This window comes from Coenobita brevimanus, chromosome 52 (assembly GCF_032717465.1).
Source record: "Coenobita brevimanus isolate Jiangsu-jjx chromosome 52, ASM3271746v2, whole genome shotgun sequence".
Lineage (NCBI taxonomy): Eukaryota > Metazoa > Arthropoda > Malacostraca > Decapoda > Coenobitidae > Coenobita > Coenobita brevimanus.
This window is the reverse complement of record NC_137005.1, coordinates 15,239,488-15,265,066: the sequence shown is the minus strand read 5'-3', so window position 1 is coordinate 15,265,066 and position 25,579 is coordinate 15,239,488. Positions and strand designations below refer to the sequence as shown.

The window sequence follows — 25,579 nt, the reverse complement described above, 5'->3', positions numbered from 1 at the left end:
CCAGTGGAGCGTCCCTGACGGAACCCATACTGACGATCAGAAAGAAGGTTGTGAAAGGAAAGATGCCTTAAAATTCTCTGTTAAGAATTGATTAGAAAACTTTTGAGATACAGGATGTTAAAGCAATTGGACGATAGTCAGAGGGTTGGGAATGGTCACCCTTCTTTGGGGCTGGCTGAATGACAGCAAGCTTCCAGCAAGAAGGAAAGGTACAAGTTGATAGACAAAGGCAAAAGATTTTGCCTAGGCAGGGTGTAAGCACAGCAGCACAGTTCTTGAGAACAACAGGAGGGACTCCATATATATATATATATATATATATATATATATATATATATATATATATATATATATATATATATATATATATATATATATATATATATATATATATATATATATATATATATATATATATATATATATATATATATATATATATATATATATGTGAATGAATCAATCAATCAATCATTTCCCGTGGCACCCGAAGGGATGCATAGGACCTCGATGAACTCTCCACACCAATATTTATCTCTTGCCATCACCTTCAGGTCCCAACAACACTCCTTTCCTGTTTCTCTTTTAATTGTCCTCAACCAGGTTTCCCTCGGCCCACTTCTACCTCTTCTTCCACCAGGAAACCACTCTGGCACATGCTGTATTAAACTGCCTTCATTTCTACATGTGTGCCCCAGCCACTTCCAGCGAGACAGTCTCACTTATTCATCAACTGGTTCCACTCTCGTAATATCCCTTAGTCTTTCATTTGTAACTCTGTCTTGCCACTTTTACTTCTCGGTATTTTATTCTCAAATCCTAATACTTTCTGATCTGTTGCAATTGCACTGTACGGTGACTCATGCCCACAAATTAAAATTGGTCTAACTATGGACTTGTAAACTTTTACTTTAGTATGTACAGAAAGCATATTATTATTCCAAACACATTTCAACATTCCAACACCTAGCCAAGCCAGTCTAATCCTCTCCTCAATGTCATTGTTTAATGAGCCGTTAGATGATACAATCGTTCCAAGATATTAAAAATTTTCTACATGCTTCACCACATTATTCCCAATTACACAATCGATTTGGTTCTCCACGTTCATATTAATAATTTTTGTCCTTCCACAATTTATTACCAATCCCACTTTTTCTCCTTCCTCCACCAGACAGTCAAGCACCCTCTTCATCTCGTAAATACTTCCGCAAATCGGTACAATATCATCAGCATAGTCCAAATCCATCAGCTTCTTGTTTTTTTTCCAGTTAATTCGGTACCTGTTCTCCTTACAACCTTTCTCATAACATAATCCATAACCAAAACAAACAGCAATGGCGAAAGAGCTCCTTGAATCACTCCTGACCTAACTTCAAATTGATCACTCAAAGAACCACCCACCATTACCTTACAAAAAGTACCTTCATGCAGGCTTCTAATAATATTTACAAACTTTTCTGGTATACCATAGAATCTCATAATTTTCAACATAGCTCCACGAGAAACACTATCAAACGCCTTTTCAAAATCCACAAAACACATACTAAGGGGCATTTTCATCTCATTAGCTTGTTGCATTAGATGCCTTACAATAAAAATCTGATCATTATACCCTCGACCCTTTCTTACTCCCACTTGTTCTTCTCTTAAAATTTTATCAGGTACTGGCACTATTCTGTTCAACAAGATTTTGGAAAAGACTCTTGCACCTACAGGTGTCAAAGTTATCCCCCTCCAGTTTCCACACACATTAAATCTCCCTTTTTTTGGTATTTTTATAATAACTCCATTTTTCCACTCTTCTGGAATTTCACCATTATCCCAAGCCACATTAAAAAGCTTCAAAAGCGCATTCATCAACTCATCATTTTCCACCTTAAACATGTCAGGAAATATTCCATCCTTTCCTGAGGCTTTAAAATTCTTTATCTCCTTTATAGATTCTGCTACCTCTTCCAAGGTTATATCCCCTGTTTCTATCTGCAAATCTCTCTCGGCTGGCAAAATATCCTCTTCAACTGGGATTGGCCTATTTAGAATAGATTCAAAATGCTCTTTCCACCTTCCTTTTACATTCAAATCTTTAGTCATCAAGTTACCATTTCTATCTCATACAGGTATTTCCTTCCTTCTCTTTTTAGTCACAGTTAAATCTTTTATGGCCTGATACGCTGCTCTTGTGCTCTGACCGTCATTTTTACTTAATTTAATTTCTGTCTCCGTTGCCTTTTCATCATATAGCCTCCTCTTATCACATCTAACGAGTCTTTTTACTTCAGAATGTAAACCCCAGTACTTTGCTCTAAGTACTTCAACTACCTGCCAGTACCTGGCCATCAACCTTATGTTCTTCACTTCTTAACTTGGCCTCTTTCCCTTTCTGAATTGCATTCCATGTTTCATCTGACATCCACATTTTCCTTCTCGCTTTTCCCTTTTTCTTAACAGTAACCTCAGCACTCTCATGCAAAATCTCTTTTACCTCTCTCCACATTTGATAAAATATCATTGTCTTCAGATTCCATCAAAGTCTGCAGGACTAGAAACCTGTTCCTACATTCTCACTGAAACATTTTATTCGTGTTCTCATCATTTCTCAGCTCATCAAAATCATAATTATTACCTCCTGTACAATTACCATTAACGTTTCTCTTAAGTTTTATTTTAATGTTTGATACAACAAATTGATGATCACCTCTATATCTATCCCCCTCCTTACGCAAACATCTTGCAAATATTTCCTATGGTTTCTGCTAATTGCAATGTGGTCAATCTGGTTACAATATTTACCACATTGTGAAATCCAAGTAGCTTTATGTATTTTTCTATGTGCAAAGATAGTTCCAAAAATCATAAGGTCATTTTGCCAAACAAAAGCTTCCAAATCACACCCCATTTTCGTTTCTTATACCAACATCCTCCTTACCAATACAATCTTCAAAGCCATCCCTACTACTGCCAACAATCGCATTAAAATCATCAGTGCAAATTAACACATCATGTCTTGCCACTACTACATCCTACAGCTTCTCATAAATGCCATCTTTCATTTCCTCAGCAGCCTCGTTTGTCGGAGCATACCCTACAACCATCCTAATATTGCCATGGTCAGATTTTAAACAAGCATACATACATATATACATACTTACGTATATACAGTACAGTATATACATACATACATACATATATACATACTTACGTATATACAGTACAGTATATACATACATATATACATACTTACGTATATACAGTACAGTATATACATACATACATACATATATACATACTTACGTATATACAGTACAGTATATACATACATATATACATACTTACGTATATACAGTACAGTATATACATACATACATATATATATATATATATATATATATATATATATATATATATATATATATATATATATATATATATACCCACCGCAAATTGATTTAGGACCTACACACAGAATTGCTGTGGGAGAGTTGTCTGTCCTTGTTTTGCGTTTCCACCTCTACCAAGAGAATTTCGGGGGCAAAAAGTAACTGGCAACTCATCTGGTATCGGCGGGAAGTGGTGAAACACTCAGCATGTCAGTGCTTGCCCAGAAGCGAGATTGGGAGTACATGTTCCCGTCGCTCCGAGCTTGCACCTCCCTCTTTTTTCGTATGCATTACTGTTGGCCCTGTTTTTTTTTCCTAGAGTGGAGTTTTCATGCCTAGAAAGTACTGCTCAAGGGATGAGAGGGTCCGTATCATTGCATGGTGACAGGATAATGTCCCTATCAACACGATTTGTGAAGGTACTGGACGTGCAAAGTCAACCGTCATGAAGATTCTTGCTGCAGCTCGCGGCCTGCCACCTGAAGCCGTACCAGAGCACGAGCATGGTGGTGGAAGGAAGAGGACAACTTTCAGAGGTACAGATACGCTTCTAAAGAGGGAAGTAATCAGGAATCCTCGTCTGACAGCAGTAGAATTGAAGAGAATGCATCCCCAGCTGTTGCAAGACGTCTCAATTTGAACTATCCAACACTGCTTGCAGAAGGAGCTGAGTTTGCCAAGCCACACAGCAGCCAAGAAACCGCTTCTCACTGACCGCACAAAGAAGCAGCGCATTCAGTTTGCCAAGAAGTTTGCACGCTGGACATCGGATGAGTGGAGAAAAGTTATGTATTCCGATGAAAGCACATTTCAAGTGTTCCAGGTGCATTCTGCTAAGGTTCGTCGCCCTGCCTCCCGTAGTCGATATGACCCTGCTTACATGGTGCCAACTGTTAAGCACCCACAATCAGGAGGCGTGGCTCAATCGGTAGAGAGGTGGCCTGCCGTTCTAACGGACCCAAGTTCAAATCCCCGCTGGAGCAGGGAACAGTTTAAGGATTTGAATTTCATTAAATCAGGCTTTACTGATCTACCAGAAGACCCGCCGACATGTCATAAAAATACCCCCGCTAATACCAATGCACCAGTCCTGTATGAGACAGCCCTAGCATGTATTCAATATGGACGGTGGGTGTTAACGCCGAAGTGGTGATATGTAGAGGTGTATGGTATGTAGGAGGACTGCTGGGCCTTGAAAGCAGGCTGTGAAGCCTATGCCCAGAGTCGGACACACTAAAAAAAAAAAAAAAAGTAATGGTATGGGGATGTTTTTCAGGTGAAATGGGAAGGAGAGGCCTCTACTTTCTTTGTAAGAACTTTATGATGAATGGTGGCCAGTACATTCAAAGTCTGAAACATCATTTGTTAAACCTTTTTGCTACTCTTGGATGCGACTTTTTTATGCACGATTCAGTTCCATGTCTCAAGTCAAGAAAGGTGACAAAATGGCTTCAGGACTATCGGATTGAGGTCCTCGACTGGCCTGGCAACAGTCCGGATCTAAATCCCATAGAAAACTGCTGGGCAAAGATGAAGAAAATCATGGCAGAGAAGGACACCCAATCTGGTCAACCTCAAGACTAAACTGACAAATGTTTGGTGCAAAGAAATTTCCTTAGATTACATTAGAGATCTAAGTGATTCCATACCAAAATGCATCCAACTGGCCCTAAAAACAAGAGAAACATGATTTCATATTAATGAATGGCATTTCTTGAACAAACATTATGATATACTATGATTTCTGTTTTTTTTAATACATTGTGGGGGGAGGTCCGAAGTCAGTTTGCGGTAGCTGTATGTATATATATATATATATATATATATATATATATATATATATATATATATATATATATATATATATATATATGAGAGAAGTGGAATAACGATTGGGTAAATATGAACTGGAGCAGAAGGGGGACGTGGAAAGTGTGTGCAAGATATTCGCAGAAGAAATCTGTGCAGAATGTGAGGTGGTGTGTGGGGTGGAGAGAAGAAGAAAGGGGTGCAAGGAACAGCATGGTGGAATGAAGAGGTGAGACAGGCTGTGGCACAAAAGAAGAAAGAATAAAATGAATGGATGAGATGTGTGGAAGAATTTGAGAGACGGACGAGAGTGTTATATGTAGAAAGGAACAGAGAGGTGAAAAGATTAGTAAGAGTAAGAAGAGAGTAGATGAGGAATTTGAAAGTAATTTGATTGTAAAGTGGAGGGAATGTAAGAAAATATCCTGGGAAAAGATTAAGAGAGTTAGACAGGGTGGCAATGCAGTTAGTAGGGGAGTGAAAGATGAAAATGGTAGATTACTAGTGGAGAAGGGAGAAAAGGTGAACAGATGAAGAGAACACTTTAGGGAATTGTTGAACATAGAGAATGTAAGTAATGCGAGTATAAGTGGCTGGGGAATGGCTGGGAGAAGGAGGGAAGTGAGAAGACAGGAAGAAATCAGTAGGATGGAAGTTCTAGAAACAATGAAGAAAGTCATAATGGAGAAAGCCCCAGGAATTGATGGAATGTGTGGTGAAATACTGAAGCATGGGGGAGAGATAGTTGAAGAATGGATGTGGACGATGTGCAGATTGGCCTGGGAGGAAGGTAGAGTCCCAGAGGATTGGAAGTCTGGTATAATTATTCTCTTGCAGAAAGGGAAAGGGGAAAAAGAAGTGTGTGGTAATCATAGGGGCAGTGTCTTCTTAGTGTAATAGGAAAAGTATATGGTAGGATACTTATTAATAGAGTTAGGGAAATAACAGAGGAATTAGTTGGAAAAGAAAAGGGAAGTTTAGGAAGGGAAGAGGTTGTGTAGATCAGATATTCATTCTTAGATCTTTAGTGGAAAAGTTTGTAGAGAAGGGAAAGAAGTTGTATGCGGCTCTCATGGATTTGGAGAAAGCCTATGACAGGGAGACAAGGATTGTGGAAAGTATTAAGGATATATGGATTAGATGGGAAGATTTTGAATGTTGTGAAAAGTATGTATGAGGGTGCTAAGGCTGTAGTGTGTGTGGATTGTGTACTGAATGAATTTTTCTATTTGAAGGTTGCATTGAAACAGGGATGTGTCATGTCTCCATGGTTGTTCAATCTGTACATAGATGGAATTATAAAAGATATAGAAAGTAGGGCCGTGGACGGTGGAGTGACCATATTGAGAGAAGGCAGTGATTAGAAACTCCCAGTGCTGTTGTTTACAGATGATACTGTGTTGTTAAGTAAAGATGAAAGGGAGCTGCAAGGCTTGATGGATGAGTTTGGGAGAGTGTGTAAGAAACGGAACCTAAAGGTGAATGTAGGGAAGAGTAAAGTTATGGTCTTCGACAGAAATGACGTCAGTGAATGTACAGTGAGGCTGGATGATTAGAAAATGGAAAATGTGGGTACGTTTAAGTACTTGGGTAGTGTGATGAGTAAGGATGGGAGTTTGGAGGGTGAAGTGCTTGAAAGGGTAGAGCAAGAAAGAAAGGTTGCTGGTTCTTTGAAAGCAGTGATAAGAAAAACGGAAGTGAGCATGGAAGTGAAAAAGTTACTACATGACAGTATTGTGATACCAATTATAATGCATGGAAGTGAAGCGTGGACGTTGTCGGAGGGAAACAATCAAGAGTGAGAGCAGTGGATATGAGTTATCTGAGAGGAGCCTGTGGAGTCATATGGAGAGACAGACTGACAAATGAGGATGTGAAGAAGCATTGTGGTGTGGATGTGGATGTGATAGGAATCGTTCAGAGAAACACACTGAGGTGTTTTGGCCATGTGAAGGGAATGGGGAGTAAGAGACTGATGAGGAGAGTGTATGTGAGCGAGGTGGAGGGAGAGAGAGGGAGGGGGAGGCCAAGGATGAGATGGAGGGAAGGAGTGGAGAAGTATATGAAAATGGGGGTGTGAACTGGGAGTGGGGCAGTGGGATGGTGAGGGACATAGTGACGTGAAGGGGATTTGTTTGTGGCCACCCCGTATGGGATTAAGGCATCTGGCAATATGTATAAAGTAGATCCTTCTTATCCGCGGAATTTGCATCCGCGAATTTAAATTTCCGCGGATTAAACCTATTTTAATACCGTACTATACACTGTATATATATATATATATATATATATATATATATATATATATATATATATATATATATGTATATATATATATATATATATATATATATATATATATATATATATATATATATATGAATGAATCAATCAATCAATCATTTCCCGTGGCACCCGAAGGGATGCATAGGACCTCGATGAACTCTCCACACCAATATTTATCTCTTGCCATCACCTTCAGGTCCCAACAACACTCCTTTCCTGTTTCTCTTTTAATTGTCCTCAACCAGGTTTCCCTCGGCCCACTTCTACCTCTTCTTCCACCAGGAAACCACTCTGGCACATGCTGTATTAAACTGCCTTCATTTCTACATGTGTGCCCCAGCCACTTCCAGCGAGACAGTCTCACTTATTCATCAACTGGTTCCACTCTCGTAATATCCCTTAGTCTTTCATTTGTAACTCTGTCTTGCCACTTTTACTTCTCGGTATTTTATTCTCAAATCCTAATACTTTCTGATCTGTTGCAATTGCACTGTACGGTGACTCATGCCCACAAATTAAAATTGGTCTAACTATGGACTTGTAAACTTTTACTTTAGTATGTACAGAAAGCATATTATTATTCCAAACACATTTCAACATTCCAACACCTAGCCAAGCCAGTCTAATCCTCTCCTCAATGTCATTGTTTAATGAGCCGTTAGATGATACAATCGTTCCAAGATATTAAAAATTTTCTACATGCTTCACCACATTATTCCCAATTACACAATCGATTTGGTTCTCCACGTTCATATTAATAATTTTTGTCCTTCCACAATTTATTACCAATCCCACTTTTTCTCCTTCCTCCACCAGACAGTCAAGCACCCTCTTCATCTCGTAAATACTTCCGCAAATCGGTACAATATCATCAGCATAGTCCAAATCCATCAGCTTCTTGTTTTTTTCCAGTTAATTCGGTACCTGTTCTCCTTACAACCTTTCTCATAACATAATCCATAACCAAAACAAACAGCAATGGCGAAAGAGCTCCTTGAATCACTCCTGACCTAACTTCAAATTGATCACTCAAAGAACCACCCACCATTACCTTACAAAAAGTACCTTCATGCAGGCTTCTAATAATATTTACAAACTTTTCTGGTATACCATAGAATCTCATAATTTTCAACATAGCTCCACGAGAAACACTATCAAACGCCTTTTCAAAATCCACAAAACACATACTAAGGGGCATTTTCATCTCATTAGCTTGTTGCATTAGATGCCTTACAATAAAAATCTGATCATTATACCCTCGACCCTTTCTTACTCCCACTTGTTCTTCTCTTAAAATTTTATCAGGTACTGGCACTATTCTGTTCAACAAGATTTTGGAAAAGACTCTTGCACCTACAGGTGTCAAAGTTATCCCCCTCCAGTTTCCACACACATTAAATCTCCCTTTTTTTGGTATTTTTATAATAACTCCATTTTTCCACTCTTCTGGAATTTCACCATTATCCCAAGCCACATTAAAAAGCTTCAAAAGCGCATTCATCAACTCATCATTTTCCACCTTAAACATGTCAGGAAATATTCCATCCTTTCCTGAGGCTTTAAAATTCTTTATCTCCTTTATAGATTCTGCTACCTCTTCCAAGGTTATATCCCCTGTTTCTATCTGCAAATCTCTCTCGGCTGGCAAAATATCCTCTTCAACTGGGATTGGCCTATTTAGAATAGATTCAAAATGCTCTTTCCACCTTCCTTTTACATTCAAATCTTTAGTCATCAAGTTACCATTTCTATCTCATACAGGTATTTCCTTCCTTCTCTTTTTAGTCACAGTTAAATCTTTTATGGCCTGATACGCTGCTCTTGTGCTCTGACCGTCATTTTTACTTAATTTAATTTCTGTCTCCGTTGCCTTTTCATCATATAGCCTCCTCTTATCACATCTAACGAGTCTTTTTACTTCAGAATGTAAACCCCAGTACTTTGCTCTAAGTACTTCAACTACCTGCCAGTACCTGGCCATCAACCTTATGTTCTTCACTTCTTAACTTGGCCTCTTTCCCTTTCTGAATTGCATTCCATGTTTCATCTGACATCCACATTTTCCTTCTCGCTTTTCCCTTTTTCTTAACAGTAACCTCAGCACTCTCATGCAAAATCTCTTTTACCTCTCTCCACATTTGATAAAATATCATTGTCTTCAGATTCCATCAAAGTCTGCAGGACTAGAAACCTGTTCCTACATTCTCACTGAAACATTTTATTCGTGTTCTCATCATTTCTCAGCTCATCAAAATCATAATTATTACCTCCTGTACAATTACCATTAACGTTTCTCTTAAGTTTTATTTTAATGTTTGATACAACAAATTGATGATCACCTCTATATCTATCCCCCTCCTTACGCAAACATCTTGCAAATATTTCCTATGGTTTCTGCTAATTGCAATGTGGTCAATCTGGTTACAATATTTACCACATTGTGAAATCCAAGTAGCTTTATGTATTTTTCTATGTGCAAAGATAGTTCCAAAAATCATAAGGTCATTTTGCCAAACAAAAGCTTCCAAATCACACCCCATTTTCGTTTCTTATACCAACATCCTCCTTACCAATACAATCTTCAAAGCCATCCCTACTACTGCCAACAATCGCATTAAAATCATCAGTGCAAATTAACACATCATGTCTTGCCACTACTACATCCTACAGCTTCTCATAAATGCCATCTTTCATTTCCTCAGCAGCCTCGTTTGTCGGAGCATACCCTACAACCATCCTAATATTGCCATGGTCAGATTTTAAACAAGCATACATACATATATACATACTTACGTATATACAGTACAGTATATACATACATACATACATATATACATACTTACGTATATACAGTACAGTATATACATACATACATATATATATATATATATATATATATATATATATATATATATATATATATATATATATATATATATACCCACCGCAAATTGATTTAGGACCTACACACAGAATTGCTGTGGGAGAGTTGTCTGTCCTTGTTTTGCGTTTCCACCTCTACCAAGAGAATTTCGGGGGCAAAAAGTAACTGGCAACTCATCTGGTATCGGCGGGAAGTGGTGAAACACTCAGCATGTCAGTGCTTGCCCAGAAGCGAGATTGGGAGTACATGTTCCCGTCGCTCCGAGCTTGCACCTCCCTCTTTTTTTCGTATGCATTACTGTTGGCCCTGTTTTTTTTTCCTAGAGTGGAGTTTTCATGCCTAGAAAGTACTGCTCAAGGGATGAGAGGGTCCGTATCATTGCATGGTGACAGGATAATGTCCCTATCAACACGATTTGTGAAGGTACTGGACGTGCAAAGTCAACCGTCATGAAGATTCTTGCTGCAGCTCGCGGCCTGCCACCTGAAGCCGTACCAGAGCACGAGCATGGTGGTGGAAGGAAGAGGACAACTTTCAGAGGTACAGATACGCTTCTAAAGAGGGAAGTAATCAGGAATCCTCGTCTGACAGCAGTAGAATTGAAGAGAATGCATCCCCAGCTGTTGCAAGACGTCTCAATTTGAACTATCCAACACTGCTTGCAGAAGGAGCTGAGTTTGCCAAGCCACACAGCAGCCAAGAAACCGCTTCTCACTGACCGCACAAAGAAGCAGCGCATTCAGTTTGCCAAGAAGTTTGCACGCTGGACATCGGATGAGTGGAGAAAAGTTATGTATTCCGATGAAAGCACATTTCAAGTGTTCCAGGTGCATTCTGCTAAGGTTCGTCGCCCTGCCTCCCGTAGTCGATATGACCCTGCTTACATGGTGCCAACTGTTAAGCACCCACAATCAGGAGGCGTGGCTCAATCGGTAGAGAGGTGGCCTGCCGTTCTAACGGACCCAAGTTCAAATCCCCGCTGGAGCAGGGAACAGTTTAAGGATTTGAATTTCATTAAATCAGGCTTTACTGATCTACCAGAAGACCCGCCGACATGTCATAAAAATACCCCCGCTAATACCAATACACCAGTCCTGTATGAGACAGCCCTAGCATGTATTCAATATGGACGGTGGGTGTTAACGCCGAAGTGGTGATATGTAGAGGTGTATGGTATGTAGGAGGACTGCTGGGCCTTGAAAGCAGGCTGTGAAGCCTATGCCCAGAGTCGGACACACTAAAAAAAAAAAAAAAAGTAATGGTATGGGGATGTTTTTCAGGTGAAATGGGAAGGAGAGGCCTCTACTTTCTTTGTAAGAACTTGATGATGAATGGTGGCCAGTACATTCAAAGTCTGAAACATCATTTGTTAAACCTTTTTGCTACTCTTGGATGCGACTTTTTTATGCACGATTCAGTTCCATGTCTCAAGTCAAGAAAGGTGACAAAATGGCTTCAGGACTATCGGATTGAGGTCCTCGACTGGCCTGGCAACAGTCCGGATCTAAATCCCATAGAAAACTGCTGGGCAAAGATGAAGAAAATCATGGCAGAGAAGAAGACACCCAATCTGGTCAACCTCAAGACTAAACTGACAAATGTTTGGTGCAAAGAAATTTCCTTAGATTACATTAGAGATCTAAGTGATTCCATACCAAAATGCATCCAACTGGCCCTAAAAACAAGAGAAACATGATTTCATATTAATGAATGGCATTTCTTGAACAAACATTATGATATACTATGATTTCTGTTTTTTTTAATACATTGTGGGGGGAGGTCCGAAGTCAGTTTGCGGTAGCTGTATGTATATATATATATATATATATATATATATATATATATATATATGAGAGAAGTGGAATAACGATTGGGTAAATATGAACTGGAGCAGAAGGGGGACGTGGAAAGTGTGTGCAAGATATTCGCAGAAGAAATCTGTGCAGAATGTGAGGTGGTGTGTGGGGTGGAGAGAAGAAGAAAGGGGTGCAAGGAACAGCATGGTGGAATGAAGAGGTGAGACAGGCTGTGGCACAAAAGAAGAAAGAATAAAATGAATGGATGAGATGTGTGGAAGAATTTGAGAGACGGACGAGAGTGTTATATGTAGAAAGGAACAGAGAGGTGAAAAGATTAGTAAGAGTAAGAAGAGAGTAGATGAGGAATTTGAAAGTAATTTGATTGTAAAGTGGAGGGAATGTAAGAAAATATCCTGGGAAAAGATTAAGAGAGTTAGACAGGGTGGCAATGCAGTTAGTAGGGGAGTGAAAGATGAAAATGGTAGATTACTAGTGGAGAAGGGAGAAAAGGTGAACAGATGAAGAGAACACTTTAGGGAATTGTTGAACATAGAGAATGTAAGTAATGCGAGTATAAGTGGCTGGGGAATGGCTGGGAGAAGGAGGGAAGTGAGAAGACAGGAAGAAATCAGTAGGATGGAAGTTCTAGAAACAATGAAGAAAGTCATAATGGAGAAAGCCCCAGGAATTGATGGAATGTGTGGTGAAATACTGAAGCATGGGGGAGAGATAGTTGAAGAATGGATGTGGACGATGTGCAGATTGGCCTGGGAGGAAGGTAGAGTCCCAGAGGATTGGAAGTCTGGTATAATTATTCTCTTGCAGAAAGGGAAAGGGGAAAAAGAAGTGTGTGGTAATCATAGGGGCAGTGTCTTCTTAGTGTAATAGGAAAAGTATATGGTAGGATACTTATTAATAGAGTTAGGGAAATAACAGAGGAATTAGTTGGAAAAGAAAAGGGAAGTTTAGGAAGGGAAGAGGTTGTGTAGATCAGATATTCATTCTTAGATCTTTAGTGGAAAAGTTTGTAGAGAAGGGAAAGAAGTTGTATGCGGCTCTCATGGATTTGGAGAAAGCCTATGACAGGGAGACAAGGATTGTGGAAAGTATTAAGGATATATGGATTAGATGGGAAGATTTTGAATGTTGTGAAAAGTATGTATGAGGGTGCTAAGGCTGTAGTGTGTGTGGATTGTGTACTGAATGAATTTTTCTATTTGAAGGTTGCATTGAAACAGGGATGTGTCATGTCTCCATGGTTGTTCAATCTGTACATAGATGGAATTATAAAAGATATAGAAAGTAGGGCCGTGGACGGTGGAGTGACCATATTGAGAGAAGGCAGTGATTAGATACTCCCAGTGCTGTTGTTTACAGATGATACTGTGTTGTTAAGTAAAGATGAAAGGGAGCTGCAAGGCTTGGTGGATGAGTTTGGGAGAGTGTGTAAGAAACGGAACCTAAAGGTGAATGTAGGGAAGAGTAAAGTTATGGTCTTCGACAGAAATGACGTCAGTGAATGTACAGTGAGGCTGGATGATTAGGAAATGGAAAATGTGGGTACGTTTAAGTACTTGGGTAGTGTGATGAGTAAGGATGGGAGTTTGGAGGGTGAAGTGCTTGAAAGGGTAGAGCAAGAAAGAAAGGTTGCTGGTTCTTTGAAAGCAGTGATAAGAAAAACGGAAGTGAGCATGGAAGTGAAAAAGTTACTACATGACAGTATTGTGATACCAATTATAATGCATGGAAGTGAAGCGTGGACGTTGTCGGAGGGAAACAATCAAGAGTGAGAGCAGTGGATATGAGTTATCTGAGAGGAGCCTGTGGAGTCATATGGAGAGACAGACTAACAAATGAGGATGTGAAGAAGCATTGTGGTGTGGATGTGGATGTGATAGGAATCGTTCAGAGAAACACACTGAGGTGTTTTGGCCATGTGAAGGGAATGGGGAGTAAGAGACTGATGAGGAGAGTGTATGTGAGCGAGGTGGAGGGAGAGAGAGGGAGGGGGAGGCCAAGGATGAGATGGAGGGATGGAGTGGAGAAGTATATGAAAATGGGGGTGTGAACTGGGAGTGGGGCAGTGGGATGGTGAGGGACATAGTGACGTGAAGGGGATTTGTTTGTGGCCACCCCGTATGGGATTAAGGCATCTGGCAATATGTATAAAGTAGATCCTTCTTATCCGCGGAATTTGCATCCGCGAATTTAAATTTCCGCGGATTAAACCTATTTTAATACCGTACTATACACTGTATATATATATATATATATATATATATATATATATATATATATATATATATATATATATATTTTATTTATTTATTTATTTCTCTCTCTCTCTCTCTCTCTCTCTCTCTCTCTCTATATATATATATATATATATATACAGTGTATATATATATATATATATATATATATATATATATATATATATATATATATATATATATAAGGTAATCACTCTCCTATTCAGACGCCAACTAACCGGACCCCCCACTACCCAGACATTTTGGGCCTAGTCTTTCGTAACCCCAAAATTGCCCCCAAACTTAAAAGATTTTTAAAAAAATAATTAAAATTTGTTCCCCCTGTAATTTGAACTTGGCGTGCGGCGCAGACCAGATGTGTTTGGCTACTTAGTTACGCCGACATCCAGCAGGGCGACACTGCTTCCTTCCCATCTCCCACCCATTCTTCATCAGGAGTGCACATTTGTAACCATGGCCACCTACTTGCTTGCATTTGTGGTGGTGCCCTACCTCCTGCAGGCTCTGCTGTGCCTCTCTTACCTCTTCGTCATGTGTGTGATGATGGTCCCGCCGCCTGAGAAGAGGAAACGAGTGGTTCTGACTCTGGAGAAGAAGAGGGAGATATTGGACAAGGTGGACGCGGAATAGTCGATGTTGCGCATCCTCTGTGAATTCAACCTGGCCCACTCTACATTGTTTGATATCAAGAGATCCCGGGACAATCTTACCCAGTACATGGCTGACTTTGCATTGAAGACCAAATGCAGTGTGGAAAGGAAGGTTATGTTCACTCCCCGGTTTGCAGGAATTGACTGCTCCATGCTGATTTGGTATCGTCAACAACACGCTGCTGATGTGCAGGTGCGTGGTGTGGAGCTGAAGGCTGCTGCTGAGAAGTTCGCAAGGTTATACGACACCCCAGACTTCAAAGCATCCACTTTCAAGTTACGACATGGACTTACCAACCGTAAACCCCATGGTGAAACTTTGGACGCCAACGAGGAGGGAGTAGAGGAGTTTCGGCAGAAGGTGAAGGGCTTGATTGACAGGGAGGGCCTCACTCTCGGTCAAGTCTACAATGCTGAGGGAACTGGTCTATTCTATCACTCAATACCAACAAACACTCTAGCCAAGGAGATGGAGAAGCGTGTACCTGGCTGCAAGCTTTGCAAGCCATGGATATCTGCTTTCTGTTGTGCCAATGCTAACGGCATGCACCGGCTCAAACCCGTTATTGTTGGCCGTGCAAATCAGCCTCGGTGTCTTCAAGGGGTGATGGATGTCCTTCCTGTCGTTTGATACCATTCTGTGAAGGCTTAGTTCACAGCCAAGATCTTCAAAGACTGGTTTCACGACCACTTCGTCAAGGAGGTCATCCATTACCAGACAAACACACTGGGAATCATGCATAACCAGGTAAAGGACCTCCTTCTTCTGTACAATGTACCTGGGCATGTGTCCAACAAGGAGTTGGTGGCTGAGAATGGCTGCATTTGGTGCATGTTTCTGCCGCCTAATACGATTGCTCTCATTGAACCAATGGACCAAGGAGTGATCGTGGCAATGAAAAGGCTGTACTGTCAAAAGCTCCTGGATGAGGTGATGTTGTTCTCAAAGACGAGGACGTGTGCAGGGAGGGACGGGACATGCAAGGCCAGTGGACTTTGGAAAACCTTTGCTGCTACAGCATCAAGTCTACCACCTACAACTGTGCCAGTGCATGGAGGGAAGTCTCTGTCAAGACTCTGGAAAATGGTTGGTCTCATCTGCTTTTCGGAGCTGATGTGGTGCATGACTTTCTAGGTTTTGACATGGATGACTTCCATGCATGTCTTTGTGCAGGTGGTGATGATGTTGATGTGGATGAAGTGCGTGAGTGGTTGGATGATGATGTGGGCAATCCTGGTTATCAGATCATGTCTGATATCGAGATTGCATCTTTGGTTGCCGGTACAAGTACCCAGCTTGATGATTCCGATGAGGACAGCGATGATGATGCAGACTCCTCTCAGCATGCTAATATTCCAGCCATTCCCAAGCTAAGCGCACTCCCGGAGCATGCTGAGTTCGTTCATGACTACCTGGAGCACCCGGACTGTGACAGAGAGATGGGACCCTTGGGACTTGTGGAGGAAGTGCACGCTTTTAGGCATTCCATCATTAATCGCCAGAATCGTCGTTCCTTGCATCAATCAACCATTGACAGTTTTTTCAGGCCCGTTTCCCCTGCCGTGCCCAGCCCTGGCTCCAAACTGCTGCCTCCCCAAGACAGGCCTTCCACCTCTGAGCCACAGCCCAGCACATCAGCCATGGTGCAGTTGCACATGAGTTTGCGCCTCTCTTCAAAGTCATTTGCAGTGGGTAGTCCATCACCACGTTCCAGTGATGCGCCCCTAGGACACCTGCATCACCTACTCTCGGACTCTGACAGTGAATAAACAGCAAAAACTCACCACTAGACCACATGGGACTTTACAGTGTTGTGCAGTGTGAAGAACAATGCGCAGTGTTAAGAAAATAGAATTCAGAATGCAAAGACTTAAGTGCAGAGTGCAACACTGAAAACATGAAAGTAAAGTGCAATAGAATGCAAGTGAGAAAAGAATGCACAGTGTTAAGAAATTAGAATTCAGAGTGCAAATGACTAAGTGCAGTGCAAGACTTGATTACTGTAGGTGCTTCAGGTGCACCTTTTTACTGTCAGAGTCTGAGAGGAGGCAGGTTTTTCATTGAGATGGCCACAGACCTGTTGTAAGTACCCAGAATACTGTAATGTAAGTACCCAGAATACTGCAATGTTATATAGTGTACTGTATTTTCCATGCATACTTCTAAAACCTCATTTTCTGGATCCTTTGCATTTATCTCACTCTTTTATGTTCCGTATTTGTGTGAATAGGGCCTTAATAAGGCGCTATGCATTGTCCGGTAGGGAGTTATATAGGTATTTTATCTGAGTTAGGCTGGGTTAGGGGCCATAAATACCAGTCCAGGAGGCAGGGGCCCAGTATCCCGACTGGCCCATTTTCCGGACATGCCTTTGGCTTTATTACATCGGATAATGGGAAGATTACTGTATATATATATATATATATATATATATATATATATATATATATATATATATATACTGTATATATATATATATATATATATATATATATATATATATATACAGTAATCCCTGTTTGGGGGAGGCGGTGGCTCAATCGGTAGAGAGGTGGCCTGCAGTCCTTACGGACCCAGGTTCGAATCCCGGCTGGGGCAGGGAACAGTTTAAGGATTTAAATTTCATTAAATCAGGCTTTACTGATCTACCAGAAGACCCGCCGACATGTCGTAAAAATACCCCCGCTAATACCAATACACCAGTCCTGTATGAGACAGCCCTAGCATGTATTCAATATGGATGGTGGGTGTTAACGCTGAAGTGGTGACATATAGAGGTGTATGGTATGTAGGAGGACTGCTGGGCCTTGATAGCAGGCTGTGAAGCCTATGCCCAGAGTCGGACACAAAAAAAAAAAAAAAAAAAAAGACTATCCAGACACCCACTTTCTGGACTCCCTACTTACCGGACATTTGGTCCTGGACCTTCAGAACCCAAGAATGGCCCCCCCAAAAAAAAAATCCCCCCCAAATCCGAGCTTTTTCCCACCCGTAATTTGAAACTGCCGCACGGTGCTGCGCGGCGCCGAACAGCTGTTCACACCACGGCCCCTTCACCCCTTCCTTCCTCCCCCCTCCCCAGTCAGGGTTGCCACTTGGTATTTTTCATTACCAAATATGGGCCAATTTGGTATTGAAACGTTTGTTTGGTAGTGATCCATTACCAAACAGATTTTTCACATGTATGAAGATATAGAGAATGGAGACGGTGGACTGTTTGCTCTCTTTGATTAATCTGCTAGCATACATAGCACAAAAATTAACATGCTGCTGATTATAAGGAGAGTGATATTTCCATTTGTACATATAATTAGTGAAGAATAAATGCTTCCTTTAAGAATTTGGTAACGAAATGTAAAATTTGGTAATGAAAATTGAGGAGGTTGGTAATGTGGCCAAGCTCAGATCTGGCATCCCTGTCTCCAGTTACTGCCTATCTTCTGTCCAGGGTTGACATTCATCACAATGCATGCCGCACGTGCTCGTTTTTTGTGAATTAATAGTGAATAAACTGCAATACTTCGCCACTAGACCACATGGGAATTTACAGTGTTGTGCAGTGTTAAGAAATTACAATTTAGAGCGCAAAAGGATTAAGTGTGGAATGCAAATTGGCATTTTTTTTTTTTTTGGAGGAAGAAGGAACCAAAGGCAACAAGCCCACAAAACTGTTCCTTCCAAGAGAAAAACAAAATACAACAGAGAGCCAAATTCAAGATCCGATCATTTCGAGATGCCTGGACAATCTGCATTTGAAAGACTGGAGATTATAGGAAGCAGGAAACACAGACAGAGGGAGACAGTTCCAGAGTTGACTTGTTACATAAATGAAGGACTGGAAGTAACGGAGCATTAGAGAGTTGGACAGAAAAGGGATGAGAGTTTGCTGCTAGATGGGTGCTACCCACCCGTCGTAGAGGTGGAGGAATGCATGCAGACAGTTCAGAGAAGCAGTGACCATTGAAGTAGCGATAGAAAAGAGATAAAGATGCAACAGTGCAGTGAAGAGACAGAGGTTGAAGGAAGTCAGTAAGAGGAGGAGAGTTAATGAGACGAAAAGTCTTTGACTCCACCCTATTGAGTAGAGCTGTATGTAGGGAGCCTCCCCATACATGAGAGTTGTACTCCACGCAGGGGAGGATAAAACCCCTGTATAGAGTCAACAGTTGTGCAGGGGTAAAGAAGGAACGGAATCGGCTTAGCACACCCAATCTATTGGAAGCAGATTTTACAAGAGATGTAATATGATCTTTCCAAGATAAGTCCTGAGTAAATGAAACCCCAAACATGTTTAAGGATGATGCAGGAATAAGCTGAATATTATTAAACATTAGTGGGTATACTTGTGGAAGATTTTGTCAGGTTGATAGGTGCAAAAACAGAGTCTTTGATGCATTAAAAATTTACCCCAGTCACAGATACGAGTCAAGTCAGACATTAGGTGTGCCATAGCCTCATCCCTTGTTTGTTGAAGTAACTGCTGAGATGGACGTTGCGGGAATCGAATGGAAAGGTGAAATGTGGAGTCATCAGCATATGAGTGGGTAGGGTTAGATGTACAGCTTAGAAGGTCATTGACGAATAAAAGGAAGAGAGTTGGTGATAGGACAGAGCTCTGAGGAATAACACTGTTAACAGATCTAGGAGAAGAACGATGGCCGTCTAGAACAGTGGCTACAGAACTACCAGAAAGGAAGCTAGAGATGAAGGCACAGGTAGAAGGATAGAAACCGTAAGAGGGCAGTTTGGAAATTAAAGATTTATGCCAGACTCGATCGAAAGCCTTAGAGATGTCAAGTGCAATGGCAAAGCTTTTGCCAAAGTCCCAAAAGGAGGATGACCATGAGTCTGAAACGTAGGTGAGAAGATCGCCTGTGGAGCGTCTCTGACGGAACCCATACTGACGATCAGAAAGAAGGTTGTGATAGGAAAGATGCTTTAAAATTTTTCTATTAAGAACAGACTCGAAAACTTTTGAGATACAGGATGTTAAAGCAATTGGACGATAGTTAGAAGGTTGGGAATGGTCACCCTTTGGGACTGGCTGAATGAGAGCAATTTTCCAGCAAGAAGGAAAGGTACAAGTTGATAGACAAAGGCCAAAGAGTTTGCCTAGGCAGGGTGTAAGCACAGAAGCACAGTTCTTGAGAACAACAGGAGGGACTCCATCAGGCCCATATGCCTTATTAGTACTGAGGCCTGTGATGGCAAAAAATACATTAGCTGAAGAAATGTTAATGTCAGCCATGAGGAAATCAGAGGGGGGAAGTGATGGAGGAACAGCACTGGAATCATCTAAGGTGGAATTGGAGGAGAAAGTCTGAACGAAGAGGTCTGCTTTATCTGTAGAAGAAATAGCTACAGAGCCATTAGAGTAGAAAAAAGGAGGGAAGGATGATGAGGTAAAGTTGTTAGAAAGGTTTTTGCCAACGTGCCAGAAGGAGCGGGAAGAATTCGAGTTAGAGAGTCCAGAGCATTTAGTACAGATGAAATTATTTTTAGCAGAGTGCAGAACACACTTAGCACGACTCTGGGCAGAAACGTATAAAAGATGTGATTCAGGGGGGGTTGAATCCGGTACCTTTTATAGGCCCTCTCCTTGTTGTGGACAGCATTAGAACAAGCGTAATTAAAAATTAGTCAAAGGATATGAGAAAGGAATGTATGCTTCCAGGCCAGAGATAATAACCTTCTTAATGCGCAAGACACATGCAGATGGCTCCTGGCCATGGAAGGAATAATCATTCCAGGGAAAATCAAAGAAGTACAGCCTAAGGGCCTCCCAATCCGCAGCTCCAAAGTGCCACAGACGACGTTTCTTTGGAGGGTCAGCAGGCCGTACCGGAGCGATAGGACAGGTTAAGGTGATAGGGTTGTGATCAGATGAGCCCAATGGAGAGATAAGATTAACAGTGTAAGCAAAAGGGTTAGTTGTAAGGAAGAGGTTAAGTATGTTAGAACTCTCTCCAAGGCGGTCAGGGATATGGTTAGGATGCTGTAGAAGCTGCTCTAGGTCATTAAGGATAAAAAAGGTGTAGGCTTGTTCACTAGGTGGATCAGTGAAAGGAGAGGAGAGCCAAAGGTGGTGGTGAACATTGAAATCTCCTAGAATGGAGATTTCAGAGAAAGGAGAAATGGATAGAATGTGTTCCATCTTAGAAGTAAGATAGTCAAAGAATTTTTGAGAGTCAGTAGAATGAGAAGATAAGTAAACATCACAGATGTATTTAGTCAGAGAATGACAGGATAGCTGAAGCCAGAGTGTAGAGAATTCAGAAGAATCGAGTTCAGGAACACGAGAGCATGATAAGTTGTTGCGTATGTATATACAACATCCACTTTTGGATTTGAAATAAGTATAGAGAAAGTAGGAGGATACAGAAAAGGATCTGCTGTCAGTTGCTTCAGACAGCTGAGTCTCAGTTAGAAAAAGGAGGAGAGGCGGTGCTCAACAGAGCGAAAGTTAGAGGAAAGGCCACGAATGATGCAGAAATGAAGAAGAGAAGAGTCAGACAGTGGATCCAGGAATCTTGAGTCGTCATCGGGTGAGGGGCAGAAGGTGGGGGCATTTATGGTCTCCCCCCCGAGGACTCTGAGGCTACGTTATTCGACGCCATTTTTTTTTTTCTTTGAAAATGATGTATGGTGTGTACTGTGCATGTAGTTTGGTGTTGATAGAGAAGCTTGTATTGGAGAGCATGCTGGGCTACATTCTGTGTTACTGAGACACTGAAAAAGTTCAGAAAAGGGGGATGGTCGGGACTTAGTCCCGAGGGCTGATGAAACGGGAGCTCCAGCTCTCCCTGTCATCAAGTATCCATCCACCTTGGGAGTACTGCCCTGGTCGGCTGGTGCTTCAGTCAACTCTACTGGGGGTTGAAACTGGCGTGGTGCAATTAAGAACAGAATGTGCAGTGTTAAACAATTATAACTCACAGTGCAAAGAATAGTGTAGCACAACACTGGATTATTGTACGTGTTTCAAGAGCATATTCACAACTACCAGAGCCTTAGAGGAGGTGGCCACAGACTTGCTGTAAGTACCCCGCACACTGCTAAGTATTTTCTATACTCACTTCTAATTCCTCATTCTCTGGTTCCTTTTCATTTATTTCATGCTTTATGTGCATTATTAGTATGAATAGGGTCTTAAATAGGTTTAAATAAGTGCTATGCATGTCCGGTAGGGAGTTACTTAGGTGGCTTTGAAAGTTAGGCTGGGTTAGAGTCATAGGTACCAGTCCAGCAGGCAGAGGCCCACTTTCCGGACGGGACCACTTTCTGGACATGCCTTTGGCTCTGTTATTGGATAGTGGAGGGATTACATATATATATATATATATATATATATATATATATATATATATATATATATATATATATATATATACGAGGTGTGTTCAAAAGTATCCGACCTTAATTTTTCGTGCATAAACAAATGAAGCTAGGGAGGCGTGGTTTGGTGCACGTGTGTAGGTGATCCTAATGCGCATGCGTGATTTTTTTCCAACAGCAGAAGCTGTCATTCGACGGCAGACCGCCGACGAGTGAGGAAGTGTAAGTGAGCGCCGTCGGATTTTCTTTTTTGACAAAATGACGGAAAAACTTGAACAATGCTACTGCATCAAATTTTGTGTAAAGCTTGGTGATTCACAAGTGGAAACGATCCGCAAGATTCAACAGGTCTTCGGGGACGAAGGAATGGGCAACACACAGATAAAGGGGTGGTACAACTGCTTCAAAGATGGCCGCACATCAGTGGAGAGTGAAGCACATTCTGGTAGGCCCTTAACATCCCGAAATGAGATCGTCATTGACCAATTGAGGACCCTGGTGATGCAGGATCGTCGAATCACGATCAGAGAACTTGCAGACGAGGTGGGCGTCAGCACTGGATACGTTCATTCCATTATGAAGGAGGATTTGGGCTTCAGGAGAATCTCAGCGAAGTTCGTACCAAAGCTGCTAACGATTGGGCAGAAGCAACTCCATTTGGAGATCGCACAGGACATGCTGGAGACTGTGAACAGCAATCCCAACTTCCTCAACACAGTGATCGCTGGCGATGAGTCCTGGGTTTATGGGTACGACCCAGAAACCAAGTTGCAGTCATCACAATGGAAGCATCCAACATCTCCGAGGCCAAACAAAACAAGGCAGGTCCGCAGCAAAGTCAAAGTCATGCTGACCGTCTTCTTCGACTCCAGTGGCGTGGTTCATCATGAGTACGCACCACACGGCACAAGCATCACCAAGGAGTATTACCAAGAGGTTCTGCGTCGCCTTCGTGACGCTGTGTGACGCAAACAGCCGGACCTGTGGGCAGCGGGCAATTGGCAGCTCCATCACGATAATGCATCTGCTCATTCTTCACATTTGATACAGAGTTTCCTGGCCAAACACAACACATCTGCGCTTCGTCAGGCTCCCTACTTTCCCGACATGGCTCCGTGTGACTTCTGGCTTTTCCTGAATCTGAAAATGCCCCTCAAAGGGACCAGATTTCAGTCCAGAGAAGACATCATGCGGAATGCAACGGACCAGCTGTGTGCCATCCCAAAAGAGGCGTTCCAGCACTGCTTCCGACAGTGGCAGAACCGTTGGGAGAAGTGTGTGGCAGCCCAAGGGGACTACTTTGAAGTAGATTAGTGTAAGTTTGTTGTATCTGGATACGAGTATTTTTTATGAACAAAGGTCGGATACTTTTTGAACACACCTCGTGTATATATATATATATATATATATATATATCCATCCATCCATCCTCCAATCCTACATTGCCCCTTGAGTAGCATAGGAGCCCGGGGCTAGGCAAGTTGGTGCTGACATTTAAGATGAGAGTGATCAGCCTCACTCATCCCTGAGTGGCATTACATGAGCAATCAACCCCAACCACTCCTTGGATATAAACCTTCACTGGCTTAATCCGACTGGAGCGCAATAATTACTCACTAAACCACCAGGCGCCAAAATTTGGTTATATGGTTACCACCCAGCGTAGTAAATGGTTACCTGGGGTACAGGAAACCATTAGGCTTGTCACTCAGTTTAGAGTCACCCACAGGCAGAAGGAAGAGAAAAGAATGTAGGAAGGAAAGATGAAAGAGGGAGTGTAAAGCTACCCGTAGGGAGAAGGACAAAGAAAGAATGAAGGATAGGAAGACAGAAGAGGATGGAAGGAAAGAAGGATGGAGGAGAGAAAAGAGAAGACACCCGACATTATATATATATATATATATATATATATATATATATATATATATATATATATATATATATATTGTTCGAGTTACCCAGCTCTTTCCCCAGCTCTTCTTAGTGCGCGTCTACACGTGTGCTTGAACAAGTGCTGGCAACATGTAAGCAACACAGTAACGAACACTGCAAACATATTGGGAACAGCAGTGTCCAGATCATGTTGGCAACGTCATGATGAAGTCTCAGCTGCCTGGTACGGACACATTTATCCCATCCCCTCGGCTGCCAATGTTCGAAGCTACACGGAAAGATGTTTGCATACATCTGTCCAAATACTACTGCAAACATGTTCCCGAATATGTTGCCTGCCGTATTGCCAACAAATGTTCAAGAGCACGTGTGGACGCACACTTATCCTAGCACTGTAACCTTGTATCCAACAACTTAGACAATACTCTGACGAGAATAGCCTCCATGTCCTAACAAAATCAAATAACTCCCCTTTATCGTTGATTCATTCAGTACCATGATATATCATTGTGGTATATTTCTACTAGATATGAACTACAATATTCAGTTTCGATGAGCCTCCTAGTAATGAAGGTCTTAATGTAGGCAGTATCTAACCCCCAGTTTGACAAATTCATCCTAAGTTGATTCAAATAGTCTGGAGAGAGCAAGGATTGTATACAATTTTGTCACTGTAATACACGGGCCTAAAATGTTGTCGAACCCAGCCACTTTACTATAACGGCATGCATAGCCTCCTTTTACCTTAAAATTGCCATAACACAGGGTCTACTTAATGGCGCCAAGTACGAAAGCAATTTACGGTGGCGTTAAAGTTATTATGGCAGGCGCGCCGATATTGGCGTGATAGTGTTTATCGAGAGGGGGGGAGGGGAAGGCAGGGTGTTGGGAACGTATCTCGAGACACTTAAAGGAGGGTGTTGTTTTGCCCGAGCACGCGTTTGTGCACATAACCGGTTTTGGTTACCGGCAACACCTGTTTCCGCTAATTGCTCCTGATACACCAGTACCTGGTGTTGCGCGGCTGCCTTGCGTAAGTAGGTCAGGATTCACAAACAAGCCTATGATCAGAATTGTAATGTTAAGAAATTAATTTACATGAGTACTGTACTCAGATAACTTGTGGGTAGCTGCTTCTCAAAAAAAAAAAAAAATAAAAAAAATAAATATTTCTCTCATTACTTTAACTTAAGCACTGTTTTCAAGTACTTTTTCCTCTAATACATTTGGAAAAAAAAAAAAAAGGTAGCATTAAGTAATGGGGTTAAC

General features: G+C 41.5%; 1 protein-coding gene across 1 annotated transcript; it reads left to right on the top strand.

Annotated features, from left to right (window-relative positions):
- The first annotated feature begins 22,675 nt into the window (after window positions 1-22,675).
- Window positions 22,676-23,383, top strand: LOC145400493 (protein GVQW3-like). Its single transcript, XM_080273018.1, has one exon. The coding sequence runs from the start codon at window positions 22,676-22,678 to the stop codon at window positions 23,381-23,383; it is 708 nt and encodes a 235-aa protein (XP_080129144.1).
- Window positions 23,384-25,579: the final 2,196 nt, after the last annotated feature.

Excerpts from the sequence above, each read along its gene's own strand:
- LOC145400493 (XM_080273018.1), top strand. The coding sequence starts at position 22,676 with ATGACGGAAAAACTTGAACAATGCTACTGCATCAAATTTTGTGTAAAG.